Below are 24,894 nucleotides of genomic sequence, written 5' to 3'. Positions count from 1 at the left end.
TTTGGCTTAGTGTGCATTATGTTCGATCAGCTAATGTTTCGTTCTGTTCTTGTACAGATTGTGTAGGTTTTAAATGCATTTTTAACATTCTTCTTACATTCTAGTTTACCAGCTTATTATATTATGTAATGAAATGTACTGAGGCGATTATCCAGTGTGCTTTGTGTCCCATAATGCATCTCACCCAGCAACAGCTCTGTGACCCCAAGCTGATCATCCTGTTTGACTTAGTGGTGACCTCTAACCTCACACTTCCACATTCAGCCACAGTATATTAGCCTCCTGAGGACTTTACGCTTCACAGCTTTGGCTTCCTCTGTTTTTTTCCTCCATTGTTTACAAAGGAAATAAAGTGACGTTTCATGTTCATAGTGCCCAGATTTGAATGTCAAGTATGTTGGATATAATTAATATTTCTATAATAACAAAGTATCAAATAGAGCTGCATTGATTAACTAATAATCAATTAACCTTTTGGGGCATTTGCAGCTCCCCTCAGTTTCAACTTATTCAAATTGTATTGACTACGAGTGCCTCTCTTAAGTTTGGCTGAAATGTTGCAAAAAAGATAAGACAGAGAATCCAAACCAAACACACACCATGGGAAATGGATGGTCAGAGCTAAGGTGTGTGTGTGTGTGTGTGAGTGAGAGAGAGAGGGAGGGAGAGGGAGAGGGAGGAAGACTTGCACTCTGTTGCTAAGGGTAACTAAAGCTAGTGGGACATGAGCACTTGGCTTCAGCAGCCGCACAAGCAGTTAATATCTAACAACTATGGTAGAGCACTGAGAGGTGATCAATTCAGGGGGCATAACCTGCCTCAAATCATGAATAGCTTATGTTGATGGAGCTGAGCAATCTTTACAGCTCTGTCCTGCTTGAAACGATATCCTACAATAATCCAGCAGGCAGGTCTCAGTCCATTATCTGCTCCTTGACCATTTTATCATTTCTAATATGTGACCAGGCACCATGGCAGACTGTGAGCATTGTGTGTCTTGGCCATCCCTAAAGGCTGAAGGTTTACCACAGTACCACTCTGAGATTATTACAGTCCTTTGGTTCTCCAAAGAGCAGCCATGTGTTTAGACTGACCACTGCTTAGAATCAAGCCTCGGGCAGGCAGGAGAGACGGCGAATGTTGTGCATTTATAGCAATCTCCTCATTTGCCTTTCTGAATTTAACATTGTGGTTCTCATCCAAAAGTTACCATGGCTCTGAAAAGAAGCAGTGGAGGAAATGCTCAGCCATAGCAGTTTTCCAGAAAAAGACTTAAGCTGTACTGGTGATTGTTTTTTGTGTATGAGTACTAGTGCAGCAACTAATACAATTCAAATATTGAAATAGTTCAAAGAAAATGACAAATGCAACCAAACAAGCATCAAAAGTGCCATAGATCATTTTTTTGCCAAGTGACTTATTGACTCACCAATAATTAACAAGTCAGTCAATAATTGTTTTGGCACTGATGTGTGCTCAACAACTCTGCTTTTGCCTAATGCTCCTGTACCCCCACCCTCCATCCCTGCATTTCTTACTTGTCCCCCACCATCCTCCCACCTCCACAGTGCCCGACTCTGCCGAGCTCGACCCCACCCCTCCTCTTCCCCCCATCAACCCCAGTACCGTCCCATCTGTACTCCCAAGCAGTGGCAATGGCAAGCGCGCCCCCTCCGGAGGTCAGCCGCAGACAGCACAGCAGCCCCAGACTCTGCTCCAGCAGCGCTACCCACCCAGAGAGGTGCCCCCTCGCTTCCGCCAGCAGGAGCACAAGCAGCTGTTGAAGAGGGGCCAGCCTCTGCCCTCTGGGACCCTGCTTCTCACCACCACAGGACGTCCCTGCTCTACTGAACCTGCAGCAGCAGCTGTAGCGATACACTCCTCTCCCTCCTGCTCCTCTTCCTCCACAGGTCAGCCAAGACACTCTGTTGGCAAGTCGCTATCTCTTATTCCCTTCTTTCTTTTTACAAGTTCAATCAAAAGGTGTTGGTTAGTATCGGTTGATAGCAGATTTGGCAATTGGGGTTGCTCTAGTACAGTTGAAGGTTGTCATGGATTACATGGAAACATATCTAGTACAGAAATGACCTGACATGGATTAGATATGTGACTACCTTTTCTGAGATTGGTGAGTGGAATTCAGTAGCAAATACACTGAACATGAACATTAATCTTGTATGTTCTGTTAACTCACACTATACATTTTAATCAGTCTTTCCGCAGAGCAGCACCTATGCCTTTTATGTTTTGACTATAAGGGTCCGCTGACCAGCCACAACATTGCTGCTCACTATGAATGTAAACCCGCGAGACCCAGTCAGTTTTTTCAAGTGTCAATTCCAATTGAGTTTTTGTTCAAACAAGATGACATGACCTCAACAATGTTGGAAAAGAGAGAGAAAGGCAGAGTTACTTCGTGCGATTTTACTATGAATGGAAAGTAAGGAGAAAAAGAAAATAACATGGAGCCACAGATGGTTGCAAGATGCAGACAGTATGGTCTGTTCTGCAGTGAATTTCAGTTTTATATCACAGCAGTCTCAGACAAGTCTACGGTTTTAGTCACATCTAAAATACTTCTCCAGTAATGGTAACACCGGCTTAATACAGCTTATTACCGATTCTTTTGACAGCACTTGTGTGGAAAATCAGACCGTTTTAACTGTTCACACTGCAAGACCAAAATTTCTGACATGCCAGAAATCCAAACCGATGGTCTGAACGCCAGATCCTTGGTCGTTCAGGCAGTTAACAGACCCTCTTCGAATGCCACCTCAACCGATCTGGCAGAAATTCAGTCCAATTCTAAAATTAATCAGGGATGACCAATACAGGGTTAACATCAGGCTTAACCCACACAGTGTCTGCCTGGCTTTTGGCAGCGCCAATAAATGAAAATGTAAAAATAGTATTTGCAGTTACTAATTTAAATACACAGGGCACTCAGTGTAGGTCCCACTTACTTGTACATATTTGTACACATGATGTTGCCATTCTTATTTTGATAATGACAGCTGTTTGATTTACACCAGGAGTGGTTGTACATGTTGGCTCTGGCATTCTTGAACACCAATGGCTATGTCTACTCTAGTTTTTTTTTGTGTGGCTCTGTGGTTGTAACAGTATGTTGTGCCTGTAGAGTAGCGCAAAGGCACTTGCATCACAGGTGCTGCTGACTGTTGTTTATTTTCATTCTGCCTCTGCCTGGCTGGGAATTAGAAATGGGGATAGAGGAGAACAGGGGTAGAGGATGTAGAGTAAACACAGCTGGCTATCTCTGTATGTGTGTGTATTTTCCTTCCTGGAGCTCTGTATGTCACAATAAACCAGGTTCTCATATATTTCCAAGTGGTAAACGCCTGTTGTTTCATAATAAAGTATCATCTGCTCTTTGATGATGATGATTAAAATTCTTTTTAAGGCATTTGGCACTTTTCATTGTCTGGGAAGGAAAACAAATTTCACCAGAAGTGTATGTCTGAGCATCATCCAACCTTTCTGATGCTGTTTGAATGCAGCTCTATCTCCATAGCGATGAGATGTTTATCCTGTCTTCATCTCCTCCTCCTCCTCCTCCTCCTTCTCCCCCCTCCTCTCATCATCATCCTCCTACTCTTCGTTAAACTTTGCAGACCAGCCCTACAGTATTTCCTGTTTTTTGGAGGAGGAGCGATATGGAGCTAGCTAGTTGGCTGGGCACCTCAGTGGGCCTGACCTGGAACTGATAGAAAGAGAGTGAGAAGGAAAGAAAGAAAGGAGGAGAGAGCGAGGATGGCAGAGGTCCAGTACTGTGGGCTGAAGTGACTCATGGCTTACGGTAAAAGCTGCTGCTTCTCTCCGCCCCTCTTTGGCAGGCCTGCTCTGCTTGGCTTTGCTTTCTGTGCGTCTTTGAACTTACTGATTATATTAAGACAAACAGACAGCAGGACCTTCCAGACAAAGTCAGATAGGAGTACAGTGGGAGGGTTTCATAATACACCTATAAAGATATTGCATGCAAAAAAACTGTAACATTAAAAAAAAAAACATTCAAGGAAACTCAGGAGCCTCCCCCTAAAAATTCTTTATGTGCCTCTTTAACCATCTAATGTCTCAGTTTAAAAACCTCACAGCTTAGTTTCACCACACCACAGGTAATCCCACCTCCATCGCTCTCTCCGTGCAGCCTTGTCTGCTAATAGAATCGTCCCCCTGCCTGCTTTCATTTCGTGACGATAGCTAACGGTAGAAGCACACTAGCTGCATTCATTTGCTCCCCTCTCCCTCTTCTCTCCATCCACTGACTCCACCTCGTCTCACTCCGTCTCTCATTACCCGGTCACATGTCAGCTCTCTTGAAAAGCAGGGCTGTTAAATTGTGGCCTGTGTGTCCATATGAATGCATGTGCATCTATGTAAACACAAACATTCTCTTCCTCTGCAGTCTTAGCTGTATATGTCCTTGGTCAACTTGACACATGCAGTATTACTCTGCTCTAAAGGCAAGCAGCAGCAACCATTTGTGTGTCATAGGGAAAAAGACATAGGGAAATCCCATTTTAAGCAAAACGTTGTTTGTCAAATTAAGTGCATTTATTGGTCTTTGTGTGGCAATAATGTACTCAGCAATCCCGATCTGTTTTGATTGTAAATTAATCAAATAATTAGTTTGTAGTCCTATAATGTGTTGATGATATCACTCAAGATTTACAGCTACTCCCACTGGTATTTGTCCAACACCCCCCTGTTAAAGCCCATAAAGTGATAATCAAGGTTTTATGTACCAGTAAGCATTGTACTTGCTAAGCACAACAGAGGCCAACACCAACAAAAAACATCTTAATGTAAACAGGCCTTGTCAAGTGGAAGAACAGTGCAGCTAATGTGCTAATAGGTTGTCTCGTGGAGAACAGAGAGAGAGAGTATGCAGGCTAGACTTGATGTGCTCTTTAAGTCTGCTGCTGATGCTGTAAAAGAGCCTTGGGAATCCCCTCCGAGAGGACTGGGACATCTTGTGATGTGATTAAACATCAGCTCTCTGTTAACCACAAATGTTCAGCGCTCGCTCTCTCTTTTTTTCTATCTCGCCTCTCTTGCTCTGTGCATCTGCAGCACTGACTTTCTCTGCCATGCTTGTTGTTCTCTGATGCACATGTGTTCACCTCCTCCACCTCCGCTATACCAACACTACAGTTCACACATACCCTCACTGGCCCCAGGGCAGCCAAGATTATTCAGGCTGCACATACTATATGTATGTGTATCAATCGTCCCATTATTATAGCCCTCTCCCAGTGTTGCCTTTTGCTTGGCCAACAATCCATATCCCAAGGCCCTTTCATGTGGAGGAGGCGTGAGAGAGCCAGCTATTTTAAGACTGGCATGCTGGAGAAAGCCCTTGACCTGGTTTATCCTTTAGAAGAGGAGGAGAAAGAGGATACTCGCAAGCAAACATGACGGCCGGATGTCTTAGATGTGTACCTTTTTTAAAAGCCATGTTTTGTCCCTCTGTTAGTCTTTTCCCCTTGAGATATTGTTGAGATAATAACATTGCATGAACAGCAAAGCAGCTGCAAAGAAAGCATCCGTACGGAACACAATTTCTTGCATATATTTATGTACAGTCCCTATCATTCCTGTTTTGTTTTTCTTACCAGATGAATATAGTCCACCAAACTTATCTGTGCCACTTAAGCATATTCCCAACAGTAGCAGTAACTGAAAGCTACTGAGTGTCATGTGTGTACTGGGTCTACACGAACTCTCCTAGTTATGCGTGTGGTTGATGGCAGCTGGCACTGTCTCGTGTTGCACTTTGTCATGTCATGAAATGCAGGCCAGTGTTGCAGGGCTGCCCTGACCTTGTCTCACTCAGACCCTTAAATCTCTGTGACACAAAAATCAGCTGGCTTTGTAGATCCAAACTCATGCTCACAGAGCAGAATATAGATCTAGTGAAATTTCAAAGTGGCTACAGGATTTTATCTTGTACCTAGTTGAATTATGGATGTTTATAAATGCCTGTTGTAGTAACCTTTTTATATACCAGCTGCCTGCTTGAATAAGACAAATTCGGTTCTACATAGAGGTTTGATATTACTCGATATTGGCCCTAATAATAATTTTATTATTAAAGCCAAGCTACTCGAACACAGGTATTATGTTAAAAACATTGTCGTTTATGCTAAAATACAACTAATAAATACTTTGATTATTAGTTCATGTGCTGATAATTTTCTCAATTAATTGATGAATTGTTTTATCTGTGAAAATTTAGTTAAAAATGGTAATTTTATTTCCAGAGCCCTTGTTTAATCTGACCAACAGTCATAAATACAATTTTCAACATTTTCAACATTCAACAAATTTTTAGTTTACTATCATATATGACAAAGAAAAGCATCAAATGTTTAACATATTTACTTGGGAAAAATGGCTGAAATTATTTATATATTACAAAAAAAAGTTGCTGATTAATTTTCTTTTTTGCCATTTTACCTTCATTTGATCATTGACGCCCTTTTATTAATTGATTAAGTGACACATTTGTTTCATTTCTAAACACATTTAGGTGACATCTGTGTTACACTTCCACTGTAATGTTATTACTGTGAAATAGTCAATTTAAAAACTGGTAGAACTAAAACCATCCTTCATTATAGAAAAATACATATCCAAAATGGACCCCACTGTATATGCAGTTTTGGCTGATGTGATCCTTGCTTGTTTGTGCTGCTCCTATGCAGTGATGTGCTGTTTAAGTGAAACAAATGAAAAACAATAGGGATGTGCAATCATTAAACACAGAGGAAGCTAATTCCTGATAGGTGTGTGTGTGTGTGTGTGTGTGTGTGTGTGTGTGTGTGTGTGTGTGTGTGTGTGTGTGTGTGTGGTGTGGTGGTGTGTGTGTGAGTGTTGGTGTGTGTGTGTGTGTGTGTGTGTGTGTGTGTGTGTGTGTGTGTGTGTGTGTGTGTGTGTTTGTGTGGTGTGTGTGTGTGTGTGTGTGTGTGCCCGTCAGAGAGCTCGTTCATCTGCCTGGCAGCATGCATTGTCAGCTCTGTACCATCCAGTCTCTCTGCCCCTCAGGGACTTCATTAAGCCAGGATCAGTCCAGCTGAGGCCCACACAGCTCTCCTACATTGCTTCTCCTTCCATCTCTCAACATCCATCTCTGTCTTTCATTTTCTGTCCTGACTTTCTTTGTACTTTCATCCCTCTTGGTCCCTCTTTACCTGGCCCTTGCACCCACCCATCCCCCACCCACTCAACCACCAGCACACACACACCCACCATACATGTTGTGCATACATACGTTTCTACCTGCTATGTAAATGAAAAATGTTGGGAGGCTGAAGGAAAGTGGGAAAGAAATCTTTGCCTGCAGATCTGAGCATCCAAGAAGTTTTTTTTCTGTTTTCAGTCTGTTTGTATCTGCACAGGAGATTCAGTGTTGTCATTGTGTGTATTTTAACACACGAAGGAGCTAGTGGCCATCTAGTAGCATGGCATGACCTCACCGCGTGTTAGGTCCTCATAGTGGAGAGGCACAGGGGGCTGAGCCTCAGCCATAAAGGGACTCTGTTCTCCACCAAACATTGACTTATTGTATTGTTGGGTGGGCACTGGGATCATTTGTAAACAATACCAGCCTTGATCCAGGCGACTGCTGCTCTTTTTTTTCGTTTGCCAAGCTGCCCTCTATCCTCCTCCCTCCATGCCTTCTATTAAGTCTAATGCCTGTCTTCCTCTGTAATCTCTCAAATTCAAAGTCTTCCCCCCTGTAGCTTCGGTGCCATGTTTGGGACCAGATCACCGACCCCTACTCATTCACTGTGACCAGATCCATATGAGCTTGCTCATTTCATGCCCTTGCCCTGTGTCCAATAAGCACTCACATGAAGAGAGAGTTTTCTGTCCAAAACTTGGTGCTGCTGCTTATGATTACTGCATTCCCAGCCTGTAGTTAGAGACAAACACAGACATATGTCATCATGTGTGATCTGATGATTTGACTGTTCATACATAAACACGTGCATGTCTGAGAAAATTGCCATTCCAGCACCAGGGGGGGTGCAGAAGGCTTTTGTGAGGTTTTGCTTTCTCTCTCTCGCCCGCCACTGCTATTCATGAGGCTTTCCATTGTGGGCGGCAGTACTAATTGCGGATGGAGTGGTCTTGGCTAAATATTTAGTGACAGTTTTGAAAGGTTGAAAGATGTGAGGATGGGGGGGGGATTAGTAGAGCCCCGCTTTTGTTTTGTTTTACCTCATGCCTCATGAGTGCATAATGAAAGTCTCCACACATTATCACTCAGCTGTTAACCAAGCCCTCCCCATCCTATCCCTTCCCCCAACTAGCCCTCTTTCGGTGCTTTTCCAGAGAGAGAGAATATCCTTCGTCGGGATAGGAATAGAGCATGATATAAATAAAGCCAGAGGGAGGCAATAGATAGAAGAGGAGAAACCCAGCCAAAGCAATGGTGGTGGGAGGGACAGAGCATGAGGGGTGAGGAAGGAAGGGAGGGGGGGTTGTCTCATGCCGCGCAAGAGCTGTGCAACTTCTTGGCAGCATTTCAGAAATGAGCCTCAGAAGCTTGGCGAGCCGAGCAGACATATTGAGACAAGGATGGTCGCTGCGTCGCACAAAACCTAGCTCTTTACAGGATGGTTGGGAGGCACCTCTCCACAGGTATTTCACACCCTCCTTTCTTCTTCAATCCCACTGTTTTTCTATCTTGTCTGCCTCTTCTGTGTTGTTTTGGCGGCTTGTATTTACACACCGTGTGGATGAGCACTTTTAAACATTAAAGCTGCAGCAACAGTGCATTGCAGGCATGCAATGTTGAGTTCTTATGTGTTGTGTTTATTATTGTCAGTGAGACATGCATGCTATTAAAGCAGCGATTGTGGAGGTACAGACGGCAGCTCAGAGCCTTTTTGGCTCTAGTTCAGGACTGAGAAAATGGCGGTCCTGCACTTCTCAGTAGAGTGACTACAGAACGACAGCGCTGTGTGTCAGAAACACAGTGCCCTCTTCCCCCCCCTTCTCTCACTGCCTCTTCTCTCTCTCTCTGTAGTTGCAAGCACTGAAAGGAAGCTTGAAAACAGGGAGGTACACAAATGCTGTCGCTTCTTCATGTAGTTGTGATACAGACTAAGCGTGCATGTGAAGGTACATGTAAACAACAGCTGCAGCAAGAATGACGGCAGAAATGGGCAATGTGGTGGTGCCAGGTTGATCAGTGCAGCAATCATGATCTGCAACTGGGCTTGCACTGTACCAAGATGATCCTTGTGCACACTTGAACTGCAGGGAGCTAGTGAGAAACCCAAAGCATTACTTTGAGTTGTCAGAACAGTTGTACAGGCAGATGGAGGCTGACATGTTGGTGAGAAGACAGGTCGCCCAGGGGTAGTGCAGAGTATTTGGGCTCGATGTCAAGCAGAGGTCATGACTGTAGTGGTTAGGAGGTCAGACGTTAAGGATGACTCAGCTACATGGTCCTTGTCATTGTTTGCATCCTATAATGTGGTTCCCAAATATGAAAGTTCTTGGGGTGACCTATTAGGAAGATACAGTGCTTCTCTATTAGGGCTTCTCATTTCATATGTGGCAAAAGTATGCATTGTTTAATGACAAGAAGATTTTTCATGTGGTTTTTCCATTTGGTTTATTGTAACCCTATTAGTAAAAATTATAATAATGTAACTTTTACTATTATCTAGTTTCGCATGCAACCAGAGTAAAATCCCAAGATTCTGTTTTCATTTTCAACTTTAATTTCTTATATCTCTAGAAAGAAATATAACAAAAATAGCAATCTCAGTTTGAATAATATCTGCAATGATGACTTTAAAATAGCTTGATGGATGTCTGTGTTTCCACTACATTGGTAAATAAAAAACATTTCATTTATTTTCAGTTTCAGAAATAATTGGTTTTGAGATTTCAGACTCAAATACAAGGCGAGAGCACTGTCCTCTGTAGCTCACTCAATGACCGCTTTATTTTGGTGGTAAATATGCTTAACATTGTATTGTAGTCTGTAGGTATAGTGTGAATATCTTCTCATCTTATCTTAGTGGACAGCATTAGTTCTGTCTTAAGTCATAGTATCTTTGAAATCTACGTGTGACCTATGAAAATGTGTATTTCCTTTTTTTTTTTTTTTTTTTTTTTTTTGCTGTTTTCTCTTATGAACTACAGACAGTGTCCGGTGATTCAGGTCCACACACTGCCCTTTCACCTATGTAGCACACAACAGGAGATTTGCTGTGTCTGATGCATTTTCACCTACTGGAAATACTCTTTTTGGTGTAGGCGAAGGATGGTACAGGAGGCGTCCTGCCTCGATCGGACATTACAGGGACTCTGTACTAGGGAGTTGGCACGGTAAAGTCTGTTTAGTGTCTGGTCCTACTGTTTGCGTTCACAAATATAGCTACTCCAGGGAATGTCTAGATAAGCTCAGGGATGCAGTGCATGTGTGAAAGCAGTTTTTGAATAAAGTGCATAAATATTGTATTTATTTTCTAATTAAAGCTCCCTCTGTTATCATATTAGTCATTCTCCTCTCTGTGTTTGCACTTTCAGTGTGGGTGGTTTATTTTCATTAATAAAGCATCCTGTGAAGTCTCTGTACAAATAAGTAGACACCTTATGTGTTGCCATGGTATTTCAACCTTACTAAGCATATGTGGGAGTGATGACGTACATGACTTATACCTCTCTTCACTCATCCTTTTGCTCATGTTCATATCCTATTCCTTCTCTTTCTCACGCAGAACTGCCCCCACAGAGCGGCCAGGGAGCCCAGTATGATAATCCCCTCTGGGGACACCTGCCAGCCAACAGGAGTACCACAAGTGCTGCATCTTCCACCAATCTCAGTGGTTGGGATCAACTGATCATTGACCAGAAGGATACAGAGGCTTGGCCCTCTATTACCCTCAGCCAGAGCCAGGCCCCTCCAGGAGGATGCCCTTTGGATACTGACCCTGGTCGCTTGACCAGCAGCAGCAGCAGTACTAGTAGTAGTTGCAGTACAGTGAGTATGGCCACGGGGGCCAATAGCCAGACAGGCCACTTTCCTGCCAACCACCTTAGCAGCAAGGCCAACAGTGGGCCCAGCCCTGCCAATCATACTGGAACCAACATGCTCTCTAGCCAGGTTGCAGCCAATCGCAGCTGGGGCTCTGGGCCTGGACCCTCCCATTGCCCCCCTCAGTCCTCGGTGGGGAATGAAGGAAAGAGTGACAGTCCAGTGGGGGGAGCAGGCGGCAGGGGCTGGGGCTCTTCTTCATCATCCTCAACCACCAACTTTAACTTGAACCTAAACCCTAATGCCAACCCATCTGCTTGGCCCATGCTGGGGCATGATGGGGGTGGCACAGGGGGAGGCAGCTCAGGGGGAGCCAACACCATTTCACCTCCTCAACCTACACCCAACCTCTGTAATCCACCTGGCCCCCCATCAGCCCAGACCAGCACCTGTACCGGAGCCAACACTAACAGCAACTCCTCGGGGATTGGCAGCGCCTGGGGTAGTATAATGACTTCTGACATGTCAGAAGCGCACCCCTCCCCGTCCACGAATGTGTCTTTCAGTTCAGAACCTCAGAACCTTAAAACTGATGGACCAAATCACACTAATAAGCAGGAACCTCCCAGCCCCATCCGCAGCTTGCCTGGCTGGGGTAGTGCATCTGTAGGCTTGGGTTCCATGGGTCAACCCCCACCAGGGGTCCCACAGGTCAATGGAGAAGATAGTAGCTCAGTATGGGGTCACAGTGGAGACTCTAAGGCACCTTCATCTAAGGAGGCATCTGGCTGGGATTCTGGCTGGAGCCATGGAGGAGCTGGAGCAGGAAACTCTGGAGGTTGGGGTGACCAGTCTGGTGGAGACTGGGGGAAACAGCACACTGAAGAGGCCCAGGGAGGATGGGATGCCCCAAGCTCCCCTCCCCAGGATCCACAGGCTGGTCCTTGGGGCAGAGCTGTGAGCACAGCTGCTGCCAGTGAAGGCAGCAGTGACAGCATGGAAGGACATAACCAACGCAGAGACCGCTCATCCAGAGATAATCCAGCTCCTCTGCTGCCTGCCCAGGATCTGGACCCCAGAGTGCTGTGTAACACTGGCTGGGGACAGACCCCCGTTCGCCAGCACACCTCCTGGGATATGGATGATACTAAACGTAAGAATGATGTAGGCACTGAAACATGGGGCTCTGGCCCAACCACACCAAGCGATGCCCAGGGGCCCTCCAAAACAAACATTGGCCCCACTCAGAGGACTGACTCTGGGAGTAAAAATGATGTGCCTGGTTCTCAGGGAGCTTCAGGTTGGGGTGGAAGCGTAGCAGCTACCAACCAGCCCAGCTCTGGTTGGGGAGAGCCACCCAACAACATTAAGCCCCCAGGTGGCCCTGGTGGATGGGGGAACCATCCAACAGGAGGCCCCACCACCAGTGTACCCAAGAATGGTAGTCAAACCTGGGGAGAAGAGAAGTCGAGTGGGTGGGACGATTCTCACATCAAGACAACATCCCAGGGCTGGGGAGAGCAACCCAAAGCATCCCACGGCTGGGGCAATAGCGGAGCGAGCAAAAACGCAGGGGACTGGGGAGAACCAGAGGAGAGCAAAAAGAGTCCCACTAACCCTGCCTGGGAGGGAGAGGCAGGGGGCTGGAAGGAAAAACCACGAGGCTGGGGAATGCCTGCTTCAGCACCTGGTATATCTGGACCTGGAGGAAATGGTGGCTGGGGAGAGCAAGTTTCCCAGCGTCCCAGTGGCCCACCTCAAGGGTGGGGGGGCAAGCCTCAGGATGGGCCCAGTTGTAGTGGTGGAGCAGGGGGCATAGGCTCTTGGGGTGGCTCAGGCTCAGTGAAGCAAGGTGGAAGTTGGGGTGGCAGTAAGCAGGAGTCCTCAGCTGAGCCTACAGGCTGGGAAGAGCCCTCTCCACCTTCAATCCGACGTAAGATGGAGATAGATGATGGAACCTCAGCTTGGGGTGACCCTGGTTCCTACAACAAGGCAGTCAACCTGTGGGACAGGAACAATCCAGGAATGTCCCAGGCTAAAGTTACCACTGGAGGCAATAATCCCCCAGGCCCCAACAACAACCATCCCCACTCTCACAATCACCCCTATCATGGGCCGCCTGCACCTTTACAGAACCACAGCCAAAACTCCCAAAACCCAGGGCCCACCAGTGGGCCCATGGATCCTGTTGTGCAACACCAGCCAGGGCCATCTCACAACAGGGGCCCCCTGATAGCCCAAGGTAAGACAACATAATGCTCTGATATTGTAATGTGTAATAAAGCCACATGCCAATTCCAGTTTCATTGGCTTATAGTGTACAAAGAAATTACAATGCCAATATTCACATTTTAAACATGGTTAATGTTCAGATTGTCAAAATGTAACTCAGTTTTAATTATATTAGTTAAATTTTTAGCTGTTTCTCTTTTGTTTTTCAACAAGTAAAGGTGTCAAATATGAAAGCTGGTTAGGTTGTTAGCACCGTGCACTGTTAAGCTCCAAGCTGTTGATCCACTTAAAGGTAAAATCTTGACCTAGTTTGCCCTCTTTGGATTTACATCTAATCGACTATCCAAATGAGTTGAGCAGTGCCAGCCCTGTCCTTCCATGAGGCTCCTCACATTTCACAACACCAGGCGCGTCTGTGTGGGTCACCCTGGAAACCTCACATGGGTACCCAAAGGAAGCACAAGAATGCTGTTTACAAAGTGCCTCGTGAAAATAGCGATTCACCACAAGCAGTTTGAGAAGGATCGGAAATGTGTGATTATATGGGAGCCACCATCTGTCAGTAGTTGAAGGGAGGAGGTGGAGCAAGCCCCCAAGAAGTGAGAGGGTTCAGACGCCCCCTGCTGTCCCTCACCTGACCCTGCATGCTGACTCCACATTGACATTTGCTGGCTGTTGTACATGAAGTGGGTTAAAACAAATAAGGATAAGGTAGAAAGTGGTAAAAAAAAAAACAAAAAAAAAAACAAGGACCTTATGAAGTTTGTCCCGATACTCCATGTTTAGATCAGTACTTATCAGTACTCTGTCATACAAGAAGGTTGAATTTTATGATATAATTTTGGAGCAGCCTTTAGGACTTGACCTCTCCCTGGAGAGAGAGCTAAGCTGAGCCTGGCACCACAGCAGGCCCAGAGACAGCACTGTCTCTCTCTTGCCAAAAGAGACCAGGCTGCGCCAAATCTTAAATGGGCATCTCCTCCCTCTGTCAGCCATCCTGCTAAGCCAAGCCCAGGTCTCTGTGTCCCTGCACGACTGGCATTTCACACTCCAAAACAGAAGGATAAATGTGGTGACAGTGATTACCAGAGGCACAGTTAGACTTGAACCTCAGTTTACGTCAACAAATAAGAACCAACTAATCAGACGTGAGATAGCCTGAGTGTCTACAAGTTAGTGACTTATTTAGCAAAAATCACAGTAAGGGAGACTCTCTTTCTGAAATTAATTTTAAATTAAAGTGAGCATCAGCATCAAACACCCTTAAGGACAAATTTTGCTAACATGAGCCAGCACAAACAGCTTGACCCAATGATTCATACTTTGCCATTTAGATTTGCATAGCTAGTAAGTTCAACACACAACTTACGAAGCACTATAACATCAGAATGTGAAATGGTATGTGGAAATGTGTCAGTTTTCCTGATATTTCTAGTAAATGTAGTCAATAAACATTTGAAAAAATAGCCAGATTTGTTTCGCTTACTGTAAGTTATCTGATTATTTTATGTTTTCATAATATTGCTTCTGCCTTCTTATGAGAAAATGAGTGACATGAGACACAATGCCAGAAATCAAATAAACTTATGATTGTATTCCAAAGCATCAAAATCATGAGTTTTTTTTTTTTTTTTTTTTAAGATATTGGTTTATGTACAATAAAGTTTTTTTTTAACAGGCCATTTTTCTTGTGTGTCCTCAAGGTTGGGGAGACTTACCCAGCTCCCACACAAAATCAGAGAGCTCTTGGGGGGAACCTGCACCCTCTCCGGTCAGTGTGGATAATGGGACATCTGCCTGGGGCAAACCAAGTGGGAGCTGTGGAGGCTGGGGAGACGGTAACCCGGACAGCTATGGCAGAGGCAACCCGACGATGACAACTGCATCCTGCAAACCTGGTAAAAAGCTTAACCCTATGTTTATGTTATGAGTTAGTCTTTACCAAGTGTGTGTACCTTTGAGGAGTAATGACAATACATGGGTGCTCCATTGATGAAAAAAATTCAATAATTCTCTCCTGACAAGTCAAGTCAAGGACATCAATATGGCACAAGGAAAGTGCTGGAGATTTCACACAGAAATCCACACTGACCCCTAGTGGCTGTCTCATATTTCAGAGTTAAATTTTTTTTGTTGCTTTCATTTTCTTTCCTCAAAGAGTCCTTAAGGTTATGTTTTAAAACTGAAAGTATTTTTATTCTTGTATTTAAAAACTGAAAGTTTTTTAAAAAAATCAGACAAGAGGACAACCACCTGCTTGATACCTAACTTGAAATTGAACCAGTTAGATGCAAATTGACAGTGACATTTAAAGGGTAACTTTTTCCAAAATAAAACCTCTAATACAGTTGAGGTTCTATTACTGTTATATGGTGTTAGTTTACTAGTAGTTAGTTTATTAGAAGCATGTACTTTAAACATTTATTTTAATAAATAGCATCATCATTTATTACATAAGATATGTGTCAAATTAAATCTACGTATTTGTCCTTTAACACTGCTTGGTGTACATCTTCTCTTGTGTGTTTTTCAGCCCCCAAACCTATGCAAGACGGATGGGGAGGTGGAGGTGAGGAGCTGAGCCAGTGGGATGCTGAGGAGGGAGACATGTGGAACAGCACTGCCTCCCAAGAGAGCAACTCCTCCTGTAACTCTTGGGGCAATGCATCTAAAAAGGGCCCACAGAAGGTATGTGAAGCAGGGCGAATTACACATTGAGTGGTCCTTGGCAAACAATTTGATATTGCATTTTCATAATGAAATATTATTGAGTTACTGTGGTCGTAATGAATTTCCATCACCATATCCCCCAGGGGAAGGTCCCAGGGAAGCAGGAAGATGCCTGGATGATGAATCGTCTCATCAAACAGCTGACAGACATGGGCTTCCCTGTGAGTTGAATTGACACTACACTGCTGCACTGCTGTCAATCAATTCTTGGAACAAACACTTGGATTTTTTTTTATTAATCACTGAACCTTTCTGGTTTGTTCTGTAGAGGGATCCAGCAGAGGAGGCTCTGAAGAGCAACAACATGAACTTGGACCAGGCCATGAGTGCCCTGCTGGAGAAGAAGACAGAGCTGGACAAGCGGGGGATGGGGATAGCCGGCCACGACTACAACAACGGGCTCATCAACAAGCCCATGAGCTGCCCTCGGCCTCCGCTTCTTTCCAAAGACCCCTCAGCAGACCCCCGCTTGCCCTTCATGGATAAGGTGAGCCAGTCACTTATCAATTTACATAAAAACATACTGTGCATGAAATAGTTTTGAATTTTGATGCTGGATAGCAGCATATGAGGTGTTATTGAATGGACTCCTGGGGAACATTATTTGATAAAGAGTGGCTCCATGTTAAATGTAAGGTAGTACGTTGTAGCAATATACCACCAATCTAATGAGACACCCTAAGTTTTTCCCATCTTCCCAAATTATCTTTACAATTTTGTTGTCTAGGAAAGGAGTGTTTGTTGAAAATGGCAGAATGTCTAAACCTTTATTCCACCCCCTGCCCCTCTGCACATTGCAAAATGGTTTTGGGTGTCATATATTTTATTATAATTGCATTAGATCACTAACATTCATTTTGAAATACCCATAATCTAAACTGGTCCATTGCAACTTCAATTAAAAATATTTAAGACATTTCAAAGTCGTGAATGTAGATAATTGATTTAGAGACTTTTTAAGGACTTGCGGGAACTCTGTGGCCTTGTCAAAACCACTGTGGTGAAACCGATGCAAGGAAACTGAATCATCACACAACCACTTCTTGTGATCAATCTAGCCAGTGTTTTACTGAGGCAGAAGTTGACTGGCTCTTTCTTTCCACTCTTCCTTTGTCTAGCAGATGCAGAGTGGAATGTTTGGCGGTGGTGGAGCAGCACAAGCCCGGACCATGCAGCAGCCGCAGCCGCCTCCTCAGCCGCCAGTGCCGCCTCTCAGCTCCTCTCAGCCTAGTCTACGTGCTCAAGTGCCTCAGTTTCTCTCCCCTCAGGTATACACACACAAGCACACACATTCAGACACACACATGTGACCTCATTTTTTACTTAATGTATAAACAGATAAGTAGGCAAAGAGTTTTAATGTATGCAGTGATAAATATTCCACATTCAGATCACAGTCTTTAAAAACTTCTCTGATAACAAGTTCCCATTTATTATGTATCAGTTTAAGTCTCTTTGAACTTTATACACCAATCACAAACACATGTTTTCCTTTACATTTTAATTTTGTTAAAACCTTGTGTTTTTAATGTTGGCCCACAGGTTCAAGCACAGCTCTTACAGTTTGCAGCAAAAAACATTGGTCTGAATCCTGCACTTTTAACCTCACCAATAAACCCTCAACATATGACCCTTCTGAATCAACTTTACCAGCTGCAACTGGTGAGTCTTATTAGACTGAACAGTTATAATTTCTTGGAGTGGAGTGTACATGGTACATATCTTTGACCACAAACCCACAAAGAGCCCTGAATGCATTAAGAGCATTTTTAATAGAACTGTAATTTTTACTTTCATGTTTTCAGTACGTGTGCCATTGTTATTATTTTATTCTTTAGGATACTATTGAGTTATAACTGGGGGTACGGACACACTGACATCTTTTTACATTGAAACCGAGCTTATTTCTGATCCACAGGCATACCAGCGTTTACAAATTCAGCAGCAGATGTTGCAGGCGCAGCGCAATGTTTCTGGCCCCATTCGACAACAAGAGCAGCAAGTAAGTTTCCCTCTTAACGTTCAGTTTTCTTTCTTGATCACCGAAATATAACAATGGTATAAAAACAGTTTATTTCAGTTGTTTGAAGCAACACCTGCAAAGTATAGATCCTAAACTTGTCTCCATTGTGATGTCATCCCAGGTTGCACGTACAATCAATAACATGCAGCAGCAGATCCAACAGCACCAGCGTCAGCTGGCCCAGGCCCTGCTGATGAAGCAGCAGCAACAGCAGCCACCTCCCTCCCACTCGGGCTTGCATCCTGGTGGGGCCAAATCCACCCTGGATTCATTTCCAGGTCACCCCCATGCTCCAGGCCTCCCTGACCTGCAGACCAAAGAGCCGCAGTCATCTCCTAACACCTACAGCCACTACTCTCTCTGTGAGTAGCGTCAACCTTGCTCTTTGAATGACAAATAGATAATGCTGCACTGCTAGTTGTGGTCATGTGTAGTAACATCTCACTGTTGTGTCATTCTCTTCAGCTGGACTGAATCCAAACATGAATGTAAACTGCATGGAGGTGGGAGGTCTGTCTATGAAGGAACCTCCTCAGCCCCAATCGCGCCTATCACAGTGGACGCACCCAAACTCCATTGAAAGCCTCTCTGGTAGCTCCTCTCCTCTAGAGCCCAGCCTGGGCAAGCATGGTGAGAAAGGAAAGGGAATCCTGGGTAATTAAAGATTACATGTTTCATTCTGATGTCAAGTTTGTATTTATAATAACAGGCTCTTTATCCTAATAAACCAAAATAACACCATATTTTTTTAAATAATATACTGTATATATATTTCTTCATAATAAGAAGAATATCAAACTGTTGGATGGAAATAGTGTGAACAAACAAAGCAAGTTTAACATATACACTGTCTTTATTTTTTCAATGGAGAAAAAAATCCAAAATATTTCTCACATTAATTTATATTTTATATATATATATGTATTATCTCTTAATTATTTGTTTGCCTTTCTCAGGTTCCAATTTGGGCCCCCCTGGTAAGCCCCCTCAGCTGGAGGACTCTTACAGTCCCTACAACCTGATGTCCAGCTCAGAGTCTCCTACCAGCCCCCTGGTCCCCCCAGACAGCTGGGGACAGGGCAAGAGCAGCAGTGACAAGATGGCCAATGGGACCAATATCAACTGGCCACCAGGTTAGATGACTGTCAACCTTTTTGTTTCATCTAGTTAGCCATGTTGGCAGCTACTTGTGCAGTAATTTCTTCAGCTGTGTTCCTTACTCCCAGTCAATAACAGTATTATTGTTTTGATTAGTCAGAAATAGCAAAACATCAAAGTAAACACGAAGTTGAAAACAAAAGTCAAAGAATAACCACAATGCAGCAAATCAGGATACTGGCAAAACTTTGCGCTGTGAAACATTTTGCATCACATTTCCATTCCTAGAAAATGGGTTATAATGACACATAATTACATCCTGATTGTAATACAAAAACATTTGCCAACCTTTTAATTTTGATTCCCAGAGTTCTGCCCTGGTGTGCCCTGGAAGGGCCTCCAGAATATCGACCCTGAGACTGACCCCAACGTGACCCCCGGCAGTGTCCCTAGTGGGCCCACCATCAACACCAACATCCAAGATGTCAACCGCTACCTGCTGCGGGACAGGAGTGGAGGTGAGAACAGGATCAATATGATTTAGAGAATTAAGTGTCTTTGATAGTGTTCTTTGTAAGATTGTAAGTTTTTTTGTATTGGTCCATGTCACAGTACAGCAAAATGAAGTATGTCCAAACAAAGTTTTGGAAATATTTTTCACTCACAATTTTCTAAAGAAGTTTAATAAAAGAAACTGTGTCCCTGTGTATCCCAATTCCACTAAAATTGTCTGAGAGTATCGTGCATCAGCTGCCACCAGGGAGAGCCTGCTTCTTATTCTTTTGTTCTTCATTTTCCTACTTTTAACTACCTCTATAATCACTTGTCATTTACCAGTTTATACTTTTCTCTTCTTAATGAGCTTACTATCATCATTTGTTCTGCATTTTTCCTTTACTCCATTTTCTCTCTCTGCTATTTTTTTCTTATTTGTTTGTGTCTGTCTATTTGTTTGTGTTGCTGGCATCGGCTTAGGCTCCTCTCCCACCTCATCTCAGAACGAGGCTCTGCCTCCCTCCACTGATTGGCCAGTCAGTGCCTACACTAGCTCATTCAGTCTGTCATCCCCGGAGACAGACGATGCAGGTACATGGTTTATCCATAAACCCCACCCCACCCCACATTGCAGTGGCTCAATCGCTGCAAATCAACATTATCCTCTTCCTCCTGTTACCGTAACACCCAGAGTTTCAACCATTCACTGGAGAACCACCTCTCTTTCATTCACGTCACTGCTCCTGATTAAATATGACCTTCATCTGAGATCTCTCCCTGTCAACTTTGCCTCTCATGCAGTGCATATTTCCTCCGTGGTGTTACTGTTTCTCCTTCTTTCTTGTGTGTGGCATGAGAAGTGTGAGACAGAAGAGGGTGTAGCCCCCTGTTTTTTCTTGATGTACTGTAACTGTTGGATCTGTTTGAGTGAAGTAAAGTCTGTTGTTGTCGAACTATTTTGAAGAACAGTAAAAACTTGTTAAATGTTTAGTTATGTCATAACTATGCAGTGAAAGGGATTTATTTATCATTGCTGTATTTACATTTAACTTTGTTCTTTTTTATACAACTTTGGTCAAAAATTCTATTGAGATATTTGAGCACTCATTTTGCTCTGCAGGACTCCCTCCTTTGGGAGCAGCTGTGTTTCGGTCACTTGGTTCTGCAGGCCAACATTTCCCTCCATCTTTTCCATCCAGGTAAACTGTCAGAGATGAAATCTACTTGGTCTCCAGGCCCCATTTCTCACAGCCAGGCCTCTCTGTCCCACGAGCTGTGGAAGGTCCCCCAGGGCCCCCGGAGCAGCACCACAGCCCCTTCCCGCCCCCCACCTGGCCTCACCAACACCAAGCCTTCCTCCACCTGGGGGGGCAACTCCCTGGGTCTGGCCCAGGGCTGGAGCAGCTCTTACACCTCAGGTGTGTCTTGTTGCGAAATCTTTAGAGAGCCACACACTGAGATATTTATGCTTCCCTCCTTAATTGCTTCATCTGCAACAGTGATCTTCAGCAGCTGATAGGGACCAATCTTATAATTAAAACAGGCACATTATTAATCTAAGAATCTAACTATGCTCCATCATCAAAGGTACTTTTGAACCTTTTCACAAACTTTTTGTATGTAGATAAAGAAGATAACAAAAGTAGTCAGGTCAATTGTCATTTTTGTCGAAATCCCAGATTAATTAATTTTATTATTATCTCTTATTATCACAAGAAATAGCTTCAAACAACCTAGGTGAGCGGAAAAAAATCAATAAGAGCCATATGCTCTGAATTGGGAGTGCCTATAATAATTATAATATTTCCATAATAATTCTTGTAGTAGTGAGTGAATAGATTTAACATTTTTTTCAGCGGTCTGAAAGTCAGATAGATGTAGGCATGGTGTGTCTGTGAGTATGGTCATGGAATCTACAGTACGAGCATATTCGAAGAGCAAGCAGCACTTTGATGTGGCATACAACCACAAGCCAGTTTTGAAGGCAGAGTGTAGGCACGGTTGCCTACACCTCAGGGTGTTCTTACTGTGGTTGAACAAGTGTCAACTGACACTGGGTGGTTTTTCTTTCCTCGTAGTAGAAATCGACAACACCCAATCAGTTTTAGTAACCTTTTTGTGTCTTAATACACAGCAGGTACCACATGGAGTACAGACAGCTCCACCAGAACCAGTAGCTGGCTGGTTCTGAGGAACCTCACTCCACAGGTAATGGTTTACAATCAGATGCTCTCTCTTATCCTTTCAGTATTTAGGACTCAGAGAATCAACTGTATCTGTCCACTTACTCTTTCTGTGGGCTTCATCCTTGTTTTTTAGATTGATGGTTCAACTCTGCGTACACTGTGCATGCAGCACGGCCCCCTCATCACATTCCACCTCAACCTGACACAGGGCAACGCTGTGGTGCGCTACAGCTCCAAGGATGAAGCTGCCAAGGCTCAGAAGTCCCTGCACATGTATGTCTATTAATGCATTGCTTCAAAGTGGAGTTTTAGGAGTGTTAACCATTACTCATCTACATTTTCCCTCTCATCTCTTGTCTAGGTGTGTGCTCGGGAACACCACCATCCTGGCAGAGTTTGCCGGGGAGGAGGAAGTGAACCGCTTCTTTGCACAGGGCCAGTCGCTCGGCGGAACAACCAGCTGGCAGGCCACTCCAGGCACCAATCAGACAAGGATGGGTGGAACCGGGTCCGGAGCCTCTCATCCCATCGGTCACTCACCCCACTGGAACAACAACAATGGCAGCAGCAGTAGCAGTGGCCTGGGAGCAGGCGGAGCAAAGACGGGCGGGGAGTTGCTTTGGGGTGGCGTACAGCAGTATTCTAGCCTGTGGGGACCCCCGAGTGGAGAGGAGGGACGGGTCATGGGGAGTCCCACCCCAATCAATACGCTGCTGCCTGGGGACCTGCTGAGTGGGGAGTCCATGTAGGACAGAAGAGCCCAGGACGAATTGATCACCAACAGGAGCAAAAACCTTTCAAATCAATGTGGAGATAATCAGTGTGGGTGTAACGGTGAAAAGGAGAGACGAGAGGAGGACGAGGCTACATCCTTGCTGCTCACCCTCGTCAACCTCCTCTACTCCTTTTGTTTTTAATGACATTTCAGTTGCAGTTATTTTGTGAATCTCAGCGAGAGATTTTGGTCACAGTGTTCAGCTTTTTCTTTTGGAGACACAGGAAGAAGTCTTTCATTCAACAAAGAACTTTTTACAGAGATGAACGTTTGAGAACTCGCAGTGTGAAACATGTACTTTAGTCAAACTGACACAATGACGAGCTGCCATCTTCTTTAAACTTGCGTAATCCCTCTCTGCCTTTTGAGGCAATCATACTGCACCTCAGAGATCCATGAAAAAGGCATCATTCCCAAAGTAAAACCCTTCAATCAGAGTGGTTGTCGAACTTTCAGCTGGTCCAGACTCGACATTTGTTTCTCTCAGCACTAATATTAGCCTTAACCTCTTTCCTGCCCTGCTATCCTCACTCACTCTGTACTTGGTGAAGAAGCATACGGACACTTGCACACCCTTATTTCTGAGCCAGTGAAACCTGAGTGGAGAGTACATGCTGCTGCTGCTTAACATAAGCAACCACAGCTCACAACTTCAGTGCATTTTTGCAAGCAGATTGAGTTCCTCAGTTCGCTCAAAGGGAATGATGCAACTCTGTTCGCCTTGTTCAAGCCATTTATTTTTGTAGTGTTTATTATTTTCTTTTTCTTCTGGAACCATTGCAAACAAAGCTAAGAAATGAAATTATTCAAATGTGTCTGTCAATCTTACCTGGTGGCGGGGATAGTTTTGGGGGTTGTCGCATGTACAGTTACGGACGTGACAGACGACAAAATGAACCACTGCTATTACTATGGAACTGTAAAGAAAAAACACTTCAATGCACCTCAACTCCTCTGCGGGCAACCTGCAGTTTGGTCTCAGTCTTTGACCCTCTCACTGATGTAGTGGAAAACCTCAAGTCGTAAATGTTTCCTAACCGTCTGTATTCAACGACCCCCACCACCCCCACCCCCACCCACTCCACCCGCAAAACACCATTTCAAGTGACGTGCAATATAAGCCACAGACTCTACCGTCCAAGCACCCTACCATGGCCTCTCTCAGAAAGAGAAGAGACTACAAGGAATGATTGAACTGCAAAAACTGTATCTGCCCCCACAACCCCAACCCTACCCACAAACTGCCACTACTACCCTTCAACCCCTCCCAAGAGTGTGTGAGCTCAGGAGAGTAGCAAGCTGGTCTTCAACCATCTTCAACCACAAGGACATACACACAAAGCACTTCTTCAACCAGCTCACTCTCCACACTTATGCCAGTGACTAGTTTTGGGAGAGAGGGAGAGACAGGTGTGTGTGTGTGTGCGTGTGTGTGTGTATGTGTGCGTGTGTGTGTGTGCGCGTGTGTGTGTGTGTGGAGGGGGGGGGGGGGGGGGGGGTATGAGTGCTTGATGAGAAGGCATCAAACCAAAATGAGAGGAGCCTGTTTCCCTTTTTGCCCAGAAGACCACATGACCCATGACCTTTTTTTTTTTTTCTTCTTTTGGCCCCAAATTTGCATCAGTAGAAGAGTATGAAGCAAAGATTTTGTGAATAGGTGGTCTATCATAGCACTTAGCAAGAGCATCGCAGCTCGTCGTACCCTCAATGCCAACGAATAGAAGAAAGGAGAAGCAACACTGGCAAATAAAAACTGAAAAACAAAGACAAAAAAGCAATCTGCTTAGTGGCTTCTCTGTATACTTATTTTTTAACTTAATATGGATGTGAAGATTTTTTTTTTTTTTTTTTTTTTTAAATTAAAATGGAAGTGAAAATTTTTTTTTTTTTTTTTTTTTCAATCCTTCTTCCCTCAAGTCAGTGGGACCAAGAAGGATTTCAAACATGGTAGCAAAGTGAAGGGAAATACAAAGAAAGAACTAACTCAACTGATGATGGGTGCAGTAGGGAAAGACCCCAAAGCACTCATCCTCACCCTCTTTATCAAAGTAAATATCACTGTTACATTGCATACTTTGAAATCTTTAGCCTTGGTGTCTGGAAAGCGCTCGACGTTTTTATGTTCTACTGGCTCCAGCAGGGAGGATCACCATCTCTTTCATCCTTTTTTTTTTTCCCTCTTCTTTCTATCTATTGGAGGCCCTGCCAACCTGTGTGATAGTGTGGCCACTGAGTGCCTGCCTGCTGCAGAGCGCAGTGCTCTGCGGCAGCCCTCACCCCTCCCTCCCTCTCGCTCGCTGCCTCCCTGCGGATCCCTACAGACTGGCTTCCCTCG

At 44.4% G+C, this 24,894-nt stretch overlaps 1 protein-coding gene across 1 annotated transcript; it reads left to right on the top strand.

Annotated features, from left to right (window-relative positions):
* The first annotated feature begins 1,498 nt into the window (after positions 1-1,498).
* On the top strand, positions 1,499-23,159 carry LOC111227265 (trinucleotide repeat-containing gene 6C protein-like). The gene is made up of 17 exons (XM_022752700.1): positions 1,499-1,910; positions 10,764-13,262; positions 14,956-15,150; positions 15,786-15,940; positions 16,066-16,143; positions 16,251-16,469; positions 17,101-17,250; positions 17,525-17,644; positions 17,901-17,984; positions 18,127-18,367; positions 18,471-18,635; positions 18,962-19,138; positions 19,472-19,621; positions 20,798-21,016; positions 21,733-21,806; positions 21,918-22,057; positions 22,146-23,159. Exons 1-17 carry the CDS (start codon positions 1,499-1,501, stop codon positions 22,531-22,533), a joined length of 5,466 nt encoding a protein of 1,821 aa, XP_022608421.1. The 3' UTR covers positions 22,534-23,159.
* Positions 23,160-24,894: the final 1,735 nt, after the last annotated feature.

The sequence above is a fragment of the Seriola dumerili genome, unplaced genomic scaffold, assembly GCF_002260705.1.
Source record: "Seriola dumerili isolate Sdu_G_001 unplaced genomic scaffold, Sdu_1.0 BDQW01000169.1, whole genome shotgun sequence".
Taxonomy (NCBI): Eukaryota; Metazoa; Chordata; class Actinopteri; order Carangiformes; family Carangidae; genus Seriola; species Seriola dumerili.
The sequence above is the reverse complement of the archived record's forward strand: the minus strand, read 5'-3'. Positions and strand labels throughout refer to the sequence as shown.